We start from the raw sequence: 15,805 nt of genomic DNA on the forward strand, positions 1-15,805 counted from the left end.
CTATGCCATCCTGCAGCCATGTCTCTGTAATGGCTATCAGATCGTACTGATTTATTTTTATTTGCGCTCTCAGTTCATCTATTTTGTTTCGAATGCTATGTGCATTCAGATACAGAGCCTTTAGTTTTGTCTTTTTATTATTTTTGTAACCTTTAACCTTATCTGTTGATTTACTGTTAGATTTGTATGCTCTGTCCCTTCCTGTCACAGTCTTTCATTTCCCATATTAATACCTTTCTCTCTTGCCTTGTCGCTACTCCTTGATTTACCGTATCTTCCAAAATTTGATCCCTTGCCCGCACTATTCAGTTTAAATCGCTGACTACTTCCCTAGTTATGCAGCTTGCTAGAACACCGGCCCCAGCACGGTTCAGGTGTAGACCATCCCAATGGTACAGCCACCACCTTTCCCAGTACTGGTGCCAGTGCCCCACGAACTGGACCCCACTTCTCCCACACCAGTCTTTGAGCCACACATTAATTTCTCTAATCTTATTTGCCCTATGCCAATTTGCACGTGGATCCAGAGATTATTACCTTTGAGGTTCTGCTTCTTAATTTTGTGCCTAGTTCCTCAAACTGACTATGCAGAACCTCTTTCCTTGTCCTGCTTATGTCGTTGGTACCTACATGGACCATGACGACTGAATCCTCCCCCTCCCATTGTAGGTTCCTCTCCAGCCCTGAGTAGATGTCCCGAACCCTGGCACCTAGCAGGCAACACAGCCGTCTGGACTCTCGCTCTTTGTTGCAGAGAACAATGTCAATCCCCCTAACTATACTGTCACCTACTACCACTGCATTCCTTTTTTCTATCTCCACTTGAATGGCTTCCTGTACCATGGTGCCATGGTCAGGTTGCTCATCCACCCTGCAGCCCCCACTCTCATCCAAACAAGTTGATAGAACCTCAAACCTGTTGGACAATCGCAAAGGCTGAGGCTCTTGCACTCCTGCTCTGTGGGTCCCCTTACCTGCCTCAGCTGCAGCCACACTCTTCTGTCCTTGACCACTGACCAAATCAGAAAATCCTGAGGGGTGTAACTGCCTCCTGGTACAGAGTGTCCAGGTAACTTTCCCCCTCCCTGATGTGTCGCAGCGTCTGCAGCTCGGCCTCCAGTTGAATGACTCTGAGCCGAAGCTCTTCGAGCTGCAAACACTTACTGCAGACGTGTTTGCCCTGGATCACACTGGCATCCAGGAGCTCCCACATGCTGCAGCCATGACACATCACCTGTCCTGCCATTGTTAACGTGTTTCAATTAACTACTTAAATAATTTATTTTATTTTCCTTTTTTTATATATTTTTTAAGCTTACCACTTGTTCCTTTACTATTTTAAACGTTAGGATTAGAATAGACCTTAACCACTTACCAGATACTCACCAAACAGGTAGCTTCTTCCCCATTCAATCACCTGCCTCCTTGCCTGTGATGTCACACTTGATTTTCTTGAACGAGCTTGTTCCACTGAACAGAGTCATAGGATCCAATAGAGGAAAGGATAGGATAGCCTCTATCACTAGGTTACTGTATTGCAGCAACTATCATAGATCAGAAGATCTGAGTTTGTTAATGGGGTGTTATAAACCAATTACAAATACTGTCGCGCTTGGTTGTACATTTTAATCACCCATTATTTAATTATAGATGAAAAGAGCTCTTCTGGCCTGTTGAATACTTCTGTTGATTTTAAGTGGAACCTTGTGTTATTTGCAACGTTTGCATATATGAACAAATCATCATGGTACTTATAAAATTATACTGGGAAACACATGGTTGTATGGATGTATACAGTCAGGTATCACTATTCCAGAAGACTTGAGGCCTTTTTTGTTTAGAGAATATAGCAGTTCTGTTTAATTGAAGTATGCTGCAGGATGGAATTTTGTCTAAGAGCTGGTTCTTGACTAATGGAGGTGAGGGGAATCCAGCAACAGGAAATTTTACTTATATTAACTGAATAACTCAAGTAATAGTTACAAGCAGTGAGCCTCATGACTGAAGGTATTTAACTTGTCTGACTATTGATAATGATTTATGCCATAAGGCTTATATGTTTTATTGGGTAGGGAGCACCGAGAGAATTAAAATAATTGTGTTGCATTTTTAAAAGTTTCAGTAGGTCATAGAATTACTAGGAAAATACAGCACAAGAGCAAGCTTTTCGGCCTAACTCGTCTTTGCTGGTATTTATACTCCACACAAGTCTCCTCCTATTTCATCTATCTCATCTCAGCCATTCAGCATATCTTTCTATTCCCATTTTTTTCATTGTCTCATTGGAACAGGAGTCGGCCATCTATCCCCTCAAGCTTGTTCTACCATTCAGTGAGATCTGTGACCTTTGTCCCATATACCTTATAAAGCCTTTGGTTAATTAAAAAAAAAACTATCAATCTCATGTTTAAAATTAACAATTGGCCTTGCATCAACTGCTGTTTGTGGGAAACCGTTATGAATTTCTACCACCCTTTGCATGAAGAAGTGTTTCCTAACTTCTGAAAGGCCTGGCTCTAATTTGTAGGCCATATGCCCTACTCCTGGATTCCCCAACTACTCATCTAGTTTCCTTTTGAAAGCATCTAGCTATTTGCCTCAACCACTTCCTGTGGTAGTGAGTATTAATAACTATCTTGTATTTATAGCCCCTAGTTTTAGATTCTCCCATAAGTGGAAACATTCTCGCTACTTCTACCCCTTCCACCTATTCATAGTTTTAAAGATCTCTATCAGGTCACCTCTAAGTCTTATTAAAGAAAAAAGCCCAACCTGCTCAACCTTACATTTTAATGTCTACAAGAAAACATTTAATTTTCAGTGACATGTAGGTTTTATAACGTTAGAATATTTTATGACCATTGGAAGTGCAGCTTGACCAATCCACTTCTTGTTTTAAGTTTTCAGCTTTTTTTTTGTTGCAAGATAGACATGGCTACCTTTAGCATAGGATAAGTTCAAGTCCCCTATAAAGTAAATATGTGCTGTTGACTTTGCTTAAACTTCGACAATTAAATAAGAAAATGTTTGATATTAACAGTGTGAATCAAAATAGAATGACATCTTCTAAGCCTTCATTACAAAATAGTTTTTGTATTTTGCTTACCTTTTGTAGCTTGAGGTTGAGAATACCCGGCTTCGGAATATCAATCTCTCTCTCTCTGATGCTCTGCATACCCAATCAACAGCAAGTACTATTCTTGAGGACGAAGGTGTGCTGGAAAGCATTGAAGCCTCGTTCCAGAAATTTCATGCTTTTTTAGATCTCTTAAAAGATGCTGGGTAAGTTGTAGTACATTTCTTTTTCTGTATTTCCTTGCTGCTTCATAAAGATTGCATGTATTTAACATATTGTACGTTGCCGTACGACCAACAATGTTGTTTGCTATGGAATTGCATTTCACAGTATAATTTATTTCGTTCATAAATTGTTGACTACTCGAATCACCTGTGCCTACAATAATACCTAATAGATGAATGACACAGAAGGTCGAATATCTGTAACCCCTGACTGACCTTACTAATCACATTTTGTGAAAGAAAGCCAGGGTTATGACATGCAGGATGAAGAACAATTAAATGCTGATTATCAACAGTTTTGCACTTGTTTAACAGCTATTAAACTTTAATAGTTCATCCCCCCCTTAGTAATAGAACAATGATATTTTGCCACCTACTCTTATAATTAGTGTTAACACCACCTAAGAATTTCAGGAATGCATCGGCACATCTCTAACATTTCAGATGTTGCAATTACAGGTAAATAAATATTTTGGGGGACAAAATAAATTTCAGTGCTTGGTACTTTTGACCTAGAGTCTGAAATTAACGAGCATTTTTCCAATCTGCACCATATCCTCAGCAAACAACAGATCAACCCTGATTGACTGAAATTTGCAGTACATGTACAAAGTAATCTTTAAGAAAAAAATAGAAAGCTAATTTCATGCTGAGGGTTTCTGATGTGGAGCCAGAGCTGATGAATATTTTCTAGTTTCCACAGTTCCGCCATCAAACAGCCTTTAAAAACTGATTGGCTTGAAGTCCATGGTCCTAGTAACTTGTCACCTCAAAACCTGCTTCACCCGAATCAGTAAGCACTAAAAATAGTTCACTCTCTGGAAAAAAAAATACAATCAAAACCAGTGGTGGGCAAGCAGAATGCCGTGTTTTCACTCTTCTAGTTTGTTCAAGAAAAGATGTGCACATTCAGTTCTTTTCGACTACCAGAGACAACAGCATGAAGTTCAGCAAGAACTAAAGTTCTTCTTTATGTAAATCCAGAAGAAATTATTAGTTCATAATTAAAATTAGTGAAGTAACTACTTACAATTTTATAAATACCCGTTATACAATGAACCATATACACTAAAGCAGGTAAAGTACATCTAACAAGATCAACAGTTCACAAAGTCATGAGGAGGACAGGAAATATGGTATCTGAGAAGAATATATTTATAATTTATATTTATGATGGAAATCTGTTTCTGTACAGTTTAAATCACTTAATTTGAGTGCAAATGGTAGAGTGACTTGGCAGTTTTGCACCCTCAGGATATTGTCTCTCTGTACAGTACCTCTCCGGTGTCTGCTGGAAGCCTGGTCAGGTGCTTGCTCATGTAGCAGAGTCATCAAGGCCAGGCTACCCTTCCATCAGTAGTGCAGATGTAGCCTGCAAGAGGTCTCTCTAGGGCTTCTGCTGTCCTGAGATGAAGATTACATCTATTCATAAAGGCTCCTGGTAGAAAGCAACAAAACTAGATATTTTGCATTGAAGAAGAACCAAGTAAAAGGAAATTAGTGTTGAACAGACACAATTTTAGACAGCAAGAGGATGCATAAAATAGTAGAAAAACTCTCAGAACTCAATTAAACGTGTTAAAAACATTATATGCAAGGTAGGTATTGTTTTTAAAATAGATGCAAAGGGTATTGGAGCAGCCCTTGAACATTTCTGATGAGTTGTAGATGTTGAATGCAGTGAGAGCAAAGTGACTGCAAAGATGAAAGATTTTTATCAAAATGTTCTGTTACGAGGTGCGACTGTCTCTTTCCATTGGCTACCTGCTGAGGCCATTGAACTTCTGCTAGCATGGAGTTGCCATGTGTGGGTGTTGTTGAATGTGGCACTGATTGTAGAGGCCAGCTCCTTCCACTGGACCTGGACCATTTCTGGTTGGTTTCCTTTCCTCAGCTTCAAGAATTGATGATCACCTTATTATGTTAACAAAACTTCTAAGGAGAAATCTGAAAACTCGGGGCTTTGGGTCCTGCTGCCACACTCACACTTCTTGCAGTCACTATTCAAAGTCCTTATTGCCTGATGTTACATCTGTGCTCTGCTCCTTTAAGGTGCTACATCATGAATTTCCTGTCTCTCCAAAGGTGAGCTCCCAAACAGCAAATGGCTATCGTGCTGGAGACTCGCCTTTCAATATTACAACAATCCTGACCCCTCATCCTTCTTGACCTGTCTGTAGTCTTGGACACGGTTGACTACGCCATCCTCTTCTAATGCCTCTCTACTGTCATCCAGCTGGGTGGGACAGCACTCACCCGGTTCCATTCTTATCTATCTAATTGTAGCCGGAGTATCACTTGTGTTATGACCCGGTGAGAAAGAGGTCTAGGATTCCCTTTCAGCCTTCACCTGATCTTACTGTAACAGGGTTTAATTTTAAACATACTGTGTTTATAGCTCCCCCTTGGTGAATTCTTGTTCACCGCTTTCCAATTATAATGCAAAGAAACCAGCACAGACAGGTATTCGTAGATTTAAAGAAGAAAAGTTGAAATTTATTAAACTTAAACTCTAATTTGGTTGACAGTCCAGGAGCTAACAGACACTCTGAGTTCAAACTCTTGTACAATTCAGAAAAACCCAGGTAGCCAAGCAGGTTAGTCATGTGACGAACTGGTCTGACCACGACTTGGCTCTGTGGACTGTATCATCTTAACAGGGCCTGGAATGCTCCTTTTACACACAATACCTGGTGATCAAGATCCATTGTGGGTTGAATGTGTTAGGGCATGGTCCTTTGTCCTTCTAAGCACTGTCTTTTAATATGCAAATGTCTTTTCCAGCCACAGCTGATCTGTTTAGCAAGTCATTTCCTCACTCCAGCAACCATTTAAAATCAATGTTCATGACAAAATTAATGTGCCTCATTCTTGGCAGGTGGGGGACTACCATGACACTTGCAATGGCTTCTCTTTCTGCTACCAGACTGTTACCTCCCCCAAGAATCTATCTTTCGCCCCCTCTTATTTATCATTTACATGCTGCCCCTTGACAACATCATTCAAAAGCACAGCTTTATTTTTCACATGTACACTGACGACACCCAGTTCTACGTTACCACCACTTCTCTGGATTCCTGCACTGTTGTTAAATTATCAGATTGCTTATCTGACATCCAGTACTGATGAGCAGAAATTTCCTCGAATTAAATATTGGGAAGACTGAAGCCATTGTTTTTGTCCCCGCTCCAAACTTCCCTCGCTACTGACTCCATCCTTCACCCTGGCAACAGTTTGATTCTAAACCATTCTGTTCGCAACCTTGATGTCATATTTGACAGAGATGCGCTTCTGACCACATATTCATGCCATCACTAAGATTGCCTATTTCCACCTCTGTAACAATCGCCCAACATTGTCCCTGTCTCAGCTCGTCTTCTGAAACCTTCATTCATGCCTTTGTTACCACTAGACTTGACTATTCCAACGCACTCCAGGCTGGTCTTCCACATTCTCCCCTCCGTAAACTTGAGGTCATGCAAACTCTGCTGCCCTTGTCTTAACTCGCACCAGTTCAGTTCCCCTATCATCCCTGTGCTCGCTGACTTACATTGGCTCCTGGTCAAGCACTGTCTTGATTTTAAAATTCTGATCCTTGTTTTCAAATCCCTTCATGCCCTTGTCCCTCCCTTTCTCTGTAATCTCCTCCAGCCCCACAACCCTCCGAGATATCTGCACCCATCTAACTCTGGCTTCTTGACCATCCCTGATTTTAATCACTCCAGCATTAGTGGCTATGCCTTCAGTTGCCTAGGCCTCAAGCTCTGCTGCACTACCCTACACTTCTGCCATGCTTTCCTCCTTTAAGACACTCCTTCAAACCTACCTCTCACCAAGCTTTTTCTCATCTGTCTTACTATGTCTTTATGTGGCTCAGTGTCTTATTTTGTTTCATGATGCTCCTATGAAGGAGCTTGGGACATTTTATTACATTAAAGGTGCTATATAAATACGAGTTGTTGCTAACCTTGGAAAACATGATTGTCTCAGAGTGGGGTGACGTGGGTGGTGGATGTTCTGCCCTGATGCAGCTCTATCCACAAAAGAAAAGGTTTTGTACTTTAAGTTTTATTGTACTTTATCTCAACATCATATATGTAAATATTTTGCAGTCTCGGGCAATTGGCCACCATAGCTGGAATAGACCAATCAGATTTTGGTCCTGTGGGACATCCTCAGTTGTCATCTACGGTTGGAAAAGATAAGAAAGAACAAGGAGCTGAATCAACCAAAGAGAAAATTCTCCCAGAAGCACCACAGGTTATGCAGGTGAATAAAGTTTACAATTTTTTAAGAACTTGTAATTGCATAGCACTTTCTATGTCCTCACTGCCCAAAGTGCTTCAAAGCAAATTAATTACATTTTGAAGGTAAACAGCATCCAATTTGTGCATAGCAAGATCTCTCAAATAGCAATGAGATAAATGACCAATTAATCTGTTTTAGCGGTGTTGATTGAAGGATAAATTTTAGTTAGGATAAATGTTTAACCTATTAATAGATCAGGAAACAATTGCAGTTATTTAATAAATTTGTCTGGTAGCTGCCACCTGTAAGTTAATTAAATCTTTTCTTTTACAAAATGCATTATTGCAATAGCAATTTAGACCATGTTCTTCATTATTGGTCCCTCATTTATTTAGGCAGTTGAAATTTTCTTGTAACATATGTTGGTATTTAAATAACCTTTAGATGATTGTCAGAGCATTGTCACATCACTTCATTGATAAACTCCATCTATTGATGTAAATCCATCTGTACTTACAAAGCAATGTCCCTTGGTTAGGTACTTTTCTGTTATATGAAAATGTATTACCGACATTTATTTTTAGATTATTCGAAGGAACCTAAATTACTCTGCAGGCAGATCAGACTGAATATTAGGGATCAGAACTTAGTCTCATTAAAGAACATTCGGCGTATACCTTTTTATGTTCAATCTGTTAACTGCATTGGCTTATGTGTCTGGTGTTCCATAACAAAAGTGAAATGACCGTGCAAGAGTCCTGTAACTTTGAAGAGTTTTTAAAAGTTTTTTAGTTTACCAAAGAGGCCTTAGATCTGAGCCTGACTGGCACACCCATATAGGTTGTTTGACAGTAATCAGGATCACAGTCAATGGTATATTTTTTCCTTTCACTCTATCAGAAACCCTGAAGTTAGTTGTAGTTCCTCCACCAGATCAATTAACTAAGTAGAGATCAGGGATGGATCTTGGGACCTTAGTGGTTTGTATGGTTCTGCAACTCGGGCTGAACCATATGAATTGTGTGTGAATGTTAACTTGTCTTTTCTCTTTCTGTCATGGCTTAAGCAGTTACTTATCTGATGTGTATCTGCAGCATTTTCTGTTGCTTATGTTTTGACTCAGTGTGGTATCCAGTGATATGGAGGTTTTCAGCCCTCATCAACAAACATCTGGTTCAATGGAGGCATCCTGCACTAATGCACTTTAGTGGACATACCCCTACCATATTATTTACTTATTTTTGATTCTCATGAAGGCTTTCCTGGTAATTGAGAGGTTATTTTAATTTGTGGTTGAAATGACTGCCATAAGAAGAACAAGAAATAGGAGCAGGAGTAGGCCATTCGGCCCCTCAAGCCTGCCCCGCCATTCAATAAAATAATAGCTGATCTGCCCCAGACCTCAACTCCTCTTTCGTGCCAGCTCCTCATAGCCCTCAACTCCCCGTTATTTCAAAAATCTATCTACCTCCTCATTAAATATCTTTTGCTGTGGCACTAACTCAGGAAGTACTGATCCCCAACAGCGATCTTCCATATCCAGCATTAGTTTTGGTTCCAGTAAAGAAAAACAAGACAAGACTCGAGTTTGTAGTTAATTGGGAGAAGTCTTAATTACAAACAGGCCTGATGACTAGTCATGACCTCAATAGTACAAATTTTTTCATGAAATCTTTGCAATAATACAGTCTTAGGAATTTTGATCCATAAATCATCTGTATTGTCCTAACAAGTGACAGTAAATGAAAGGAGATATATATCCTAAAATATAGTGCCACTACCACAATTGTTCTTATTAGTGACTGATATCTACTTGAATCGCTTTTCAAACAGCACCTAGCAAATAAACCAGGTTCAGACTGCAGAGATAATAAAAACAAGAAATGCTGGAAATACTGAGCAGGTCTGGCAGCATCTGTGGAGAGAGAAGCAGAGTTAACATTTCAGGTCTGTGACCCTTCTTCAGAACTAACAAATATTAGAAATGTAACGGATTTTAAGCAAGTAAAGAGGGGCGGGGGTGGGCAAGAGATAACAAAAGAGAAGGTGTTGATAGGACAAAGTCACAGAATAACTGACCAGAAGGTCATGGAACAAAGGCAAATAGTATGTTAATGGTGTGTTGAAAGACAAAGCATTAGTACAGAGAGGGTGTGAATAGACTAAAGCACAAAACACTCCAAGCACAAACATTAATTTTTTTTTTAATGAATGTGCTTGGAGTGCTTTGTGCTTTACAGTCTCGTCACACCCTCTCTCTACTAACGTTTTGTCTTTCAGCACACCTTTAACATACTGTTTGCCTTTGTTCCATGAACTTCTGGCCAGTTATTCTCTGTGACCTTGTCCTATCAACATTGTTTCTTTTGTTATCTCTTGCCACCCCCTCCCCCCCCACTTTACTTGCTTAAAATCTTTTACATTTCTAATATTTGTCAGTTCTGAAGAAGGGTCACAGACCTGAAACGTTAACTGTGCTTCTCCCTCCACAGATGCTGCCTGACCTGCTGAGTATTTCCAGCATTTCTTGTTTTTATTTCAGATTTCCAGCATCTGCAGTATTTTGCTTTTATATCAGACTGCAGAGGTATTGTTAATCATAAAAGTTTCTTGTAAGTACAGAGTCACAGCAAAACTGACAGTACTAACAACAGCATGTAATAGACAGCGCTAAGCAATCCCACAACCAATGGATCAGAGCTATGCTGTGCAGTCCTGCCACATGCAGTCGTGAATGGTGGTGAACAATTAAACAACTGACAGGAGGAGGCGGCTCCACAAATATCCCCATGATCAATGATGGGGGAGCCCAGCGCATCATTGCAAAAGCCAAGGCTGAAGCATTTGCATCCATCTTTAGCCAGAAGTGCTGAGTGGATGATCCATCTCGGCCTCGTCCTGAGGTCCCCAGCATCACAGATGCCAGTCTTCAGCCAATCCGATTGACTCCACCTGAGATCAAGAAAAGGCTGAAGGCACTGCTTACTGCAAAGGCTGTGGGCCCTGACAAGATCCAGCTGTAGTACTGAAGACCTGTGCTCCAGAACTAGCTGCGCCCCTAGCCAAGCTGTTCCAATAGAGCTGCAACACTGGCATCTACCTGGAAATGTGGAAAATTGCCCAGGTATGTCTTGTGCACAAAAAGCAGGGCAGATCCAACCTGTCCAATTACCTATCACTTTACTCCCAGTCATCAGCAAAGTGATGGAAGGGGTCGTCGACAGTGCTATCAAACAGTACTTGCTCAGCAATAACCTGCTCACTGATGCTCACTTTGGGTTCCGCCAGGGCCACTCAGCCTCTGTTCTCAATACAACCTTGGTCCAAACATGGACAAAAGAGCTGAACTCCAGAGGTGAGGTGAGAGTGACTGCCCTTGACACCAAGGCAGCATTTGACAGAGTATGGCATCAAGGAGCCCGAGCAAAACTGGAGTCAATGGGAATCGGGGGAAAATTCTGCGCTGGTTGAAGTCATACCGAGCGCGAAGGAACATTTGTGGTTGTTGGAGGTCAATCATCTCAGTCCCAGGACATAGCTGCATGAGTTCCTCAGGGCAGTGTCCTCGACCCAACCACCTTCAGTTGCTTCAACAATGACTTTCCCTCCATCATAAGGTCAGAAATGGGGACATTCGCTGATGATTGCACCATGTTCAGCACCATTCGCAACTCCTGAGATACTGAAGCAGTCAGTGTCCATATGCCGCAGGACCTGGATAACATTCAGGCTTGGGCTGATAAGTGGCAAGTAACATTCATGCCACACAAGTGCCAGGCAGTGACCATCTCAAACAAGACTGAATCTAACCATCTCCCCTTGACATTCAATGGCATTACGATCGCTGAATCCCTCACTATCAACATCCTGGAGGTCACCATTGACCAGAAACTGAACTGGACCAGACACACAAATGCTGTGGCCTACAAGAGTAGTCCAGAGGCTGGGAATTCTGCAGCGAGTAACTCGCCTCCTGTCTTCCCAATGCCTGTCCACCATCGACGAGGCCCAAGTCAGGAGTGTGATGGACTATTCTCCACTTGCCTAGACGGGTGCAGCTTCAACAACACTCAAGAAGCTCGACACCATCCAGGACAAAGCAGCCCACTTGATCGGCACTCCCTCCACTACTGACGCACATTGGCAACAGTGTGTACCATCTACAGGATGCACTGCAGCGTCTCACCAAGCTTCCTTCGACAGCACTGTCCAAACCCGCGACCTCTACCACCTAGAAGGACAAGGGCAGAAGATGCATGGGAAAACCACCACCTGCTCGTTCCCCTCTAAACCGCATACCATTCCTGACTTGGAACTATATCCCTGTTCCTTCATTGTTGCTGGGTCAAAATTCTGGAACTCCCTAACAGTACTGTAGGTGTACTTACTCCACATGGACTGCTGCAGTTCAAGAATGCAGCTCATCACCACCTTCTCAAGGGCAATTAAAGATGGGCAATAAATGCTGGCCTAGCCAGTGAGGCCCACATTCCAGGAACGAATAAATAAAAACGAACAGATAATTATATAAACTTGGGCAACATTCATTTATTTTTAAAAAAAATGTATTTAGAGATACAGCACTGAAACAGGCCCTTCGCCCCACCGAGTCTGTGCCGACCATCAAACACCCATTTATACTAATCCTACACTAATTCCATATTCCTACAACATCCCCACCTGTCCCTATATTCCCCTACCACCTACCTGTACTAGGGGCAATTTATAATCGCCAATTTACCTATCAACTGCAAGTCTTTTGGTGGTGGGAGGAAACCGGAGCACCCAGCGAAAACCCACGCAGACACAGGGAGAACTTGCAAACTCCACACAGGCAGTACCCAGAATTGAACCCGGGTCGCTGGAGCTGTGAGGCTGTGGTGCTAACCACTGCGCCACTGTGCCGCCCATTCAAGACGTGAATTTCTGTAATTATTCAAACACTATATTAGAATAAAATGTAGCTGCGTTTAGTTTGTACATTGAGGAAATGCATATGTGTAGGTCACCAGAAAAACTATCTTGTAACAAGTGGCTTGTCTCATTTTCTGTCTTTCTGATATGTTAATACTTTTCCTTTAGCTTTATGCTGGAGATCAAGCCTTTTTGAAACTATCCGAATCTGCACTTATCTCCAGTGGTTCCACAAATCCATCTATTCAACTTGAAAGTCAGGTAATTGAACCTAAACTCAAAAACTCACAATCTCGTCATCTGAACTCTGAGAAAGTAGCTGGTAATAAATTTCCGAAATCTGAAGATGCAGTTAGTTCTAGTGAAGATAAAACAATCAAACAATATTCCTCGGAGAGGAATGGCCAACCCGAAGAATATGCAGCGGTTCAGTGTTCAGAAAAATTGCTGGGCCTTTCAGAAGTTGATACTAAGCTAGAAGAGTCATAATTGCAAAAAATCAAAGGCATCTGTTAACAGGTGAAATAAGAAAACAAATTAATAGTCTTGCTGCAGTTGATAACAATGGTGCTTTGACCCCAAGAGGAGGGAATAAAACTGAACAAAAAGCTGATGATGAATTTATAAAATAGGAAGCAGAACCTGATGTGCCTGAAAATGTTCATTCTAGTGTGTCAGATGAGGATTTTCAAATGCTACATGTACTCTTCCATTTTGGTAAATCAAGTAATGTTGCAGTGTGAAAGACTGCAAAAGTATTGCCCACTCTTGAATTTTTGATTTTATTTTCCTTTCCCTCTCCCATCCCTCTGCTGCTTGAAAGAGGCATTGGGGTAAGGGGCAGAGTACATAGGTGTAAATGATATCCTCTCAATTGACTTTTTTTCCATTTTCCTAAGAAATTATTAGAAACATGCACATATCTGCATATTAGTTTTATATAACTCATTGTACAAAGTGAATACTTGTGGAATGCTGCAAGTTTAGTTGAACGTTAGGATTAAAATATGAAATATTCACTGGCTTAAGTAATTTTATATAAAAAAAACTTTCCCTTTAGCTTGTTAATTGATGTAAAAAGATGGTAACATCAAAATCTAATGTCGTAAAGCACAAAGTAGATTACACCCAAAATTAGTGAAAATATTTCCCATTTTTGAATCTGTTTGCTCCATATTAATCATAGAATTTACTATAATTTTCAGAATATAAATGATTGTTGCATTCTTGGCTAGTTCCCAATATTCATTTATTTGTGCTCTCTGCAAAAGTCCTGTGAACTAAAACTTGACCTGTATGTGCAATATGAGATATGGGGTACAGGGCTAACGATGACCCCTTATACTGTCCTGTTATGTGCAGGAAATAAAATGGATGCCACCACATATAACTAATCACTTTAAATCAGAAAAACACCGAGATGAGGGACCTTGTAAATTAGATTATGTAACGGAATCAAATTTATTGTCTGAACTTAAATTATACAGAAACACAGAAGAATGGCAAACATGGTTCTTAACTTTAACTAGGACATTAAACTATTTTCTGTGACTGTATTATTTCAAGACTCACGGCCCTTTTTGCAAATATTAACCTGAGTTTTGACGAAGCAAAATACAAGTGTAAGTGCCATAGGGTCACTTACTGCCACAATGACTCAATGTATGGTTTTGAAGTGAATTACTAAGAGAAACCCAAGAACTGCTGAAAGTTTTATATTTATTCCCAGTTTCCAACTACAGAACTGTCAATCAAAACGACAATGGTAACACACCATGTTAATCAGCAATGCCCATTGGCTGTGATACCCAAGAAATGCTAGTACATTGTGCACCTACCCTGTCATATGAATGCACTGTCTTTCCTTATTTGAAAAATTACCAGATCACACCAGCTGGCCTGCTTCCCCATAGATGGCACAACTGTTTTCTTAGTTGGTGATCTTGAGAAGAAAGGTGGCTTTCATTTTAACATAAGCCAGTTCAGAAATTTACCTATATGCTTTCTAAGTAATTCAGAAATAAATGAATTACAAACCACAATCTTGTAACTTTAAACAGAATGTTTCTCAGTCAGTCACAGTGATTAAGTATTGCCTCTAGAACATAACAGCTGTGCATTTGTATCCAGCAACTTGAACACTTCCTTGATAATTTTTAATATCTATGCCTCAATTTAACATTATAATGTGTGTGACACACACACAGTTATATAGTATTTAAAACAAATGATCAAAGAGTTGTACCTTTGCTCTGAAAAAGTTGCTGGTATTGTCATTTCTGGTTGTCAGAATATTTGTCACCTTGATTCCATTTGACAAACTGCATCAGTGCAGCTGAATTTTAATATTCAGCATATAACATCCAATTAAACGCGCCCTGTTTTGTGAGTGTGCCTTTATTCAATTGTTTGTTATGTTGATGAAAAGGAAGGAAATTACATTTATTGATGTAAGCTGCTGCTTCTGTTAACTGAGCATGCATGTCCAAAAATCTAACAGCTGTCTCATCTAAACTTTATCTTAACTTGCAAGAATGTTGGTTTTACATAGCAAGGAAGTAATCAGTGCTAATTGTTAATAAATACAGATGATTTTAATTTGTTACTTTTAGTAAATTGACTTACTGATATATGCAACAAGGGTTTTTCCATCTCATCCCCTGTAATTTCAGTGGACATGTAGCAAACTCTCCGTGAAAATTCATCCCCAGTATATTTATGTCAATTTGTAAGATAAATCATAATGTTTTAGAGTTTACTATCATGTTAATAATGAATGTGAATGTTCCTTTTCATGGACACAGTGTATTTGTCAAATATGCCAACACAATTTTCTGTTTTTACATGAAGCTATATTACTACAATGGCAGTGATCGTCTTTGAACATTAGAACTTGAAACATGTAGAATTTTGTATGTGTTTTTTATTTATTGTGATCAAAAGTACAGTTGAGGAATTCATTTGTGTTACAATTTGATCCTGTAACTTAGTACAAAATTATATTTGTTTTGAAAACATTCAATGGGAATCTGACATTTCATGTAAAAAATTTGATTAACACCTTTTCCCTATTCTTGCTTTATTTTGTCAAACAATTGATGTATTTGAAACAAAAGCAAAATATTGTAGATGCTCAAAATCTGAAATAAAAACAGAAAATGCTGGAAATGCTCAGTAGATCCAACAGCATCTGTGAAGAGAGAAAGAGTTAATATTTCATGTTAATGACCTTTTGTCAGAACCTGACAGAGCTTTACCTTCCTTTAACAGTATTACAAAAGAAGAATTGCTGGAATTAGAAAAGAGTCTATTTGTTAATTAAGCTACTGTTTATTGCTATTTC

General features: G+C 39.9%; 1 protein-coding gene and 1 long non-coding RNA gene across 8 annotated transcripts in view; one reads left to right on the forward strand and one right to left on the reverse strand.

Annotated features, from left to right (window-relative positions):
* The window catches only part of LOC137369197 (phosphoserine aminotransferase-like), a 226,988-nt gene that overhangs the window by 116,264 nt on the left and 94,919 nt on the right, over positions 1-15,805 (forward strand). For all 7 annotated transcript variants that reach the window (XM_068029999.1, XM_068030000.1, XM_068030001.1 and 4 more), the window contains 3 exons: positions 3,116-3,282; positions 7,413-7,569; positions 12,631-12,723. In XM_068029999.1, the coding sequence (XP_067886100.1) occupies positions 3,116-3,282; positions 7,413-7,569; positions 12,631-12,723 (417 nt within the window). The remainder of the gene's footprint in view (positions 1-3,115; positions 3,283-7,412; positions 7,570-12,630; positions 12,724-15,805) is intronic.
* The window catches only part of LOC137369198 (uncharacterized), a 97,728-nt gene that overhangs the window by 39,908 nt on the left and 42,015 nt on the right, over positions 1-15,805 (reverse strand). The window lies entirely within an intron of this gene.

The sequence above is a fragment of the Heterodontus francisci genome, chromosome 4 (genome assembly GCF_036365525.1).
Source record: "Heterodontus francisci isolate sHetFra1 chromosome 4, sHetFra1.hap1, whole genome shotgun sequence".
In the NCBI taxonomy this organism is placed as follows: Eukaryota; Metazoa; Chordata; class Chondrichthyes; order Heterodontiformes; family Heterodontidae; genus Heterodontus; species Heterodontus francisci.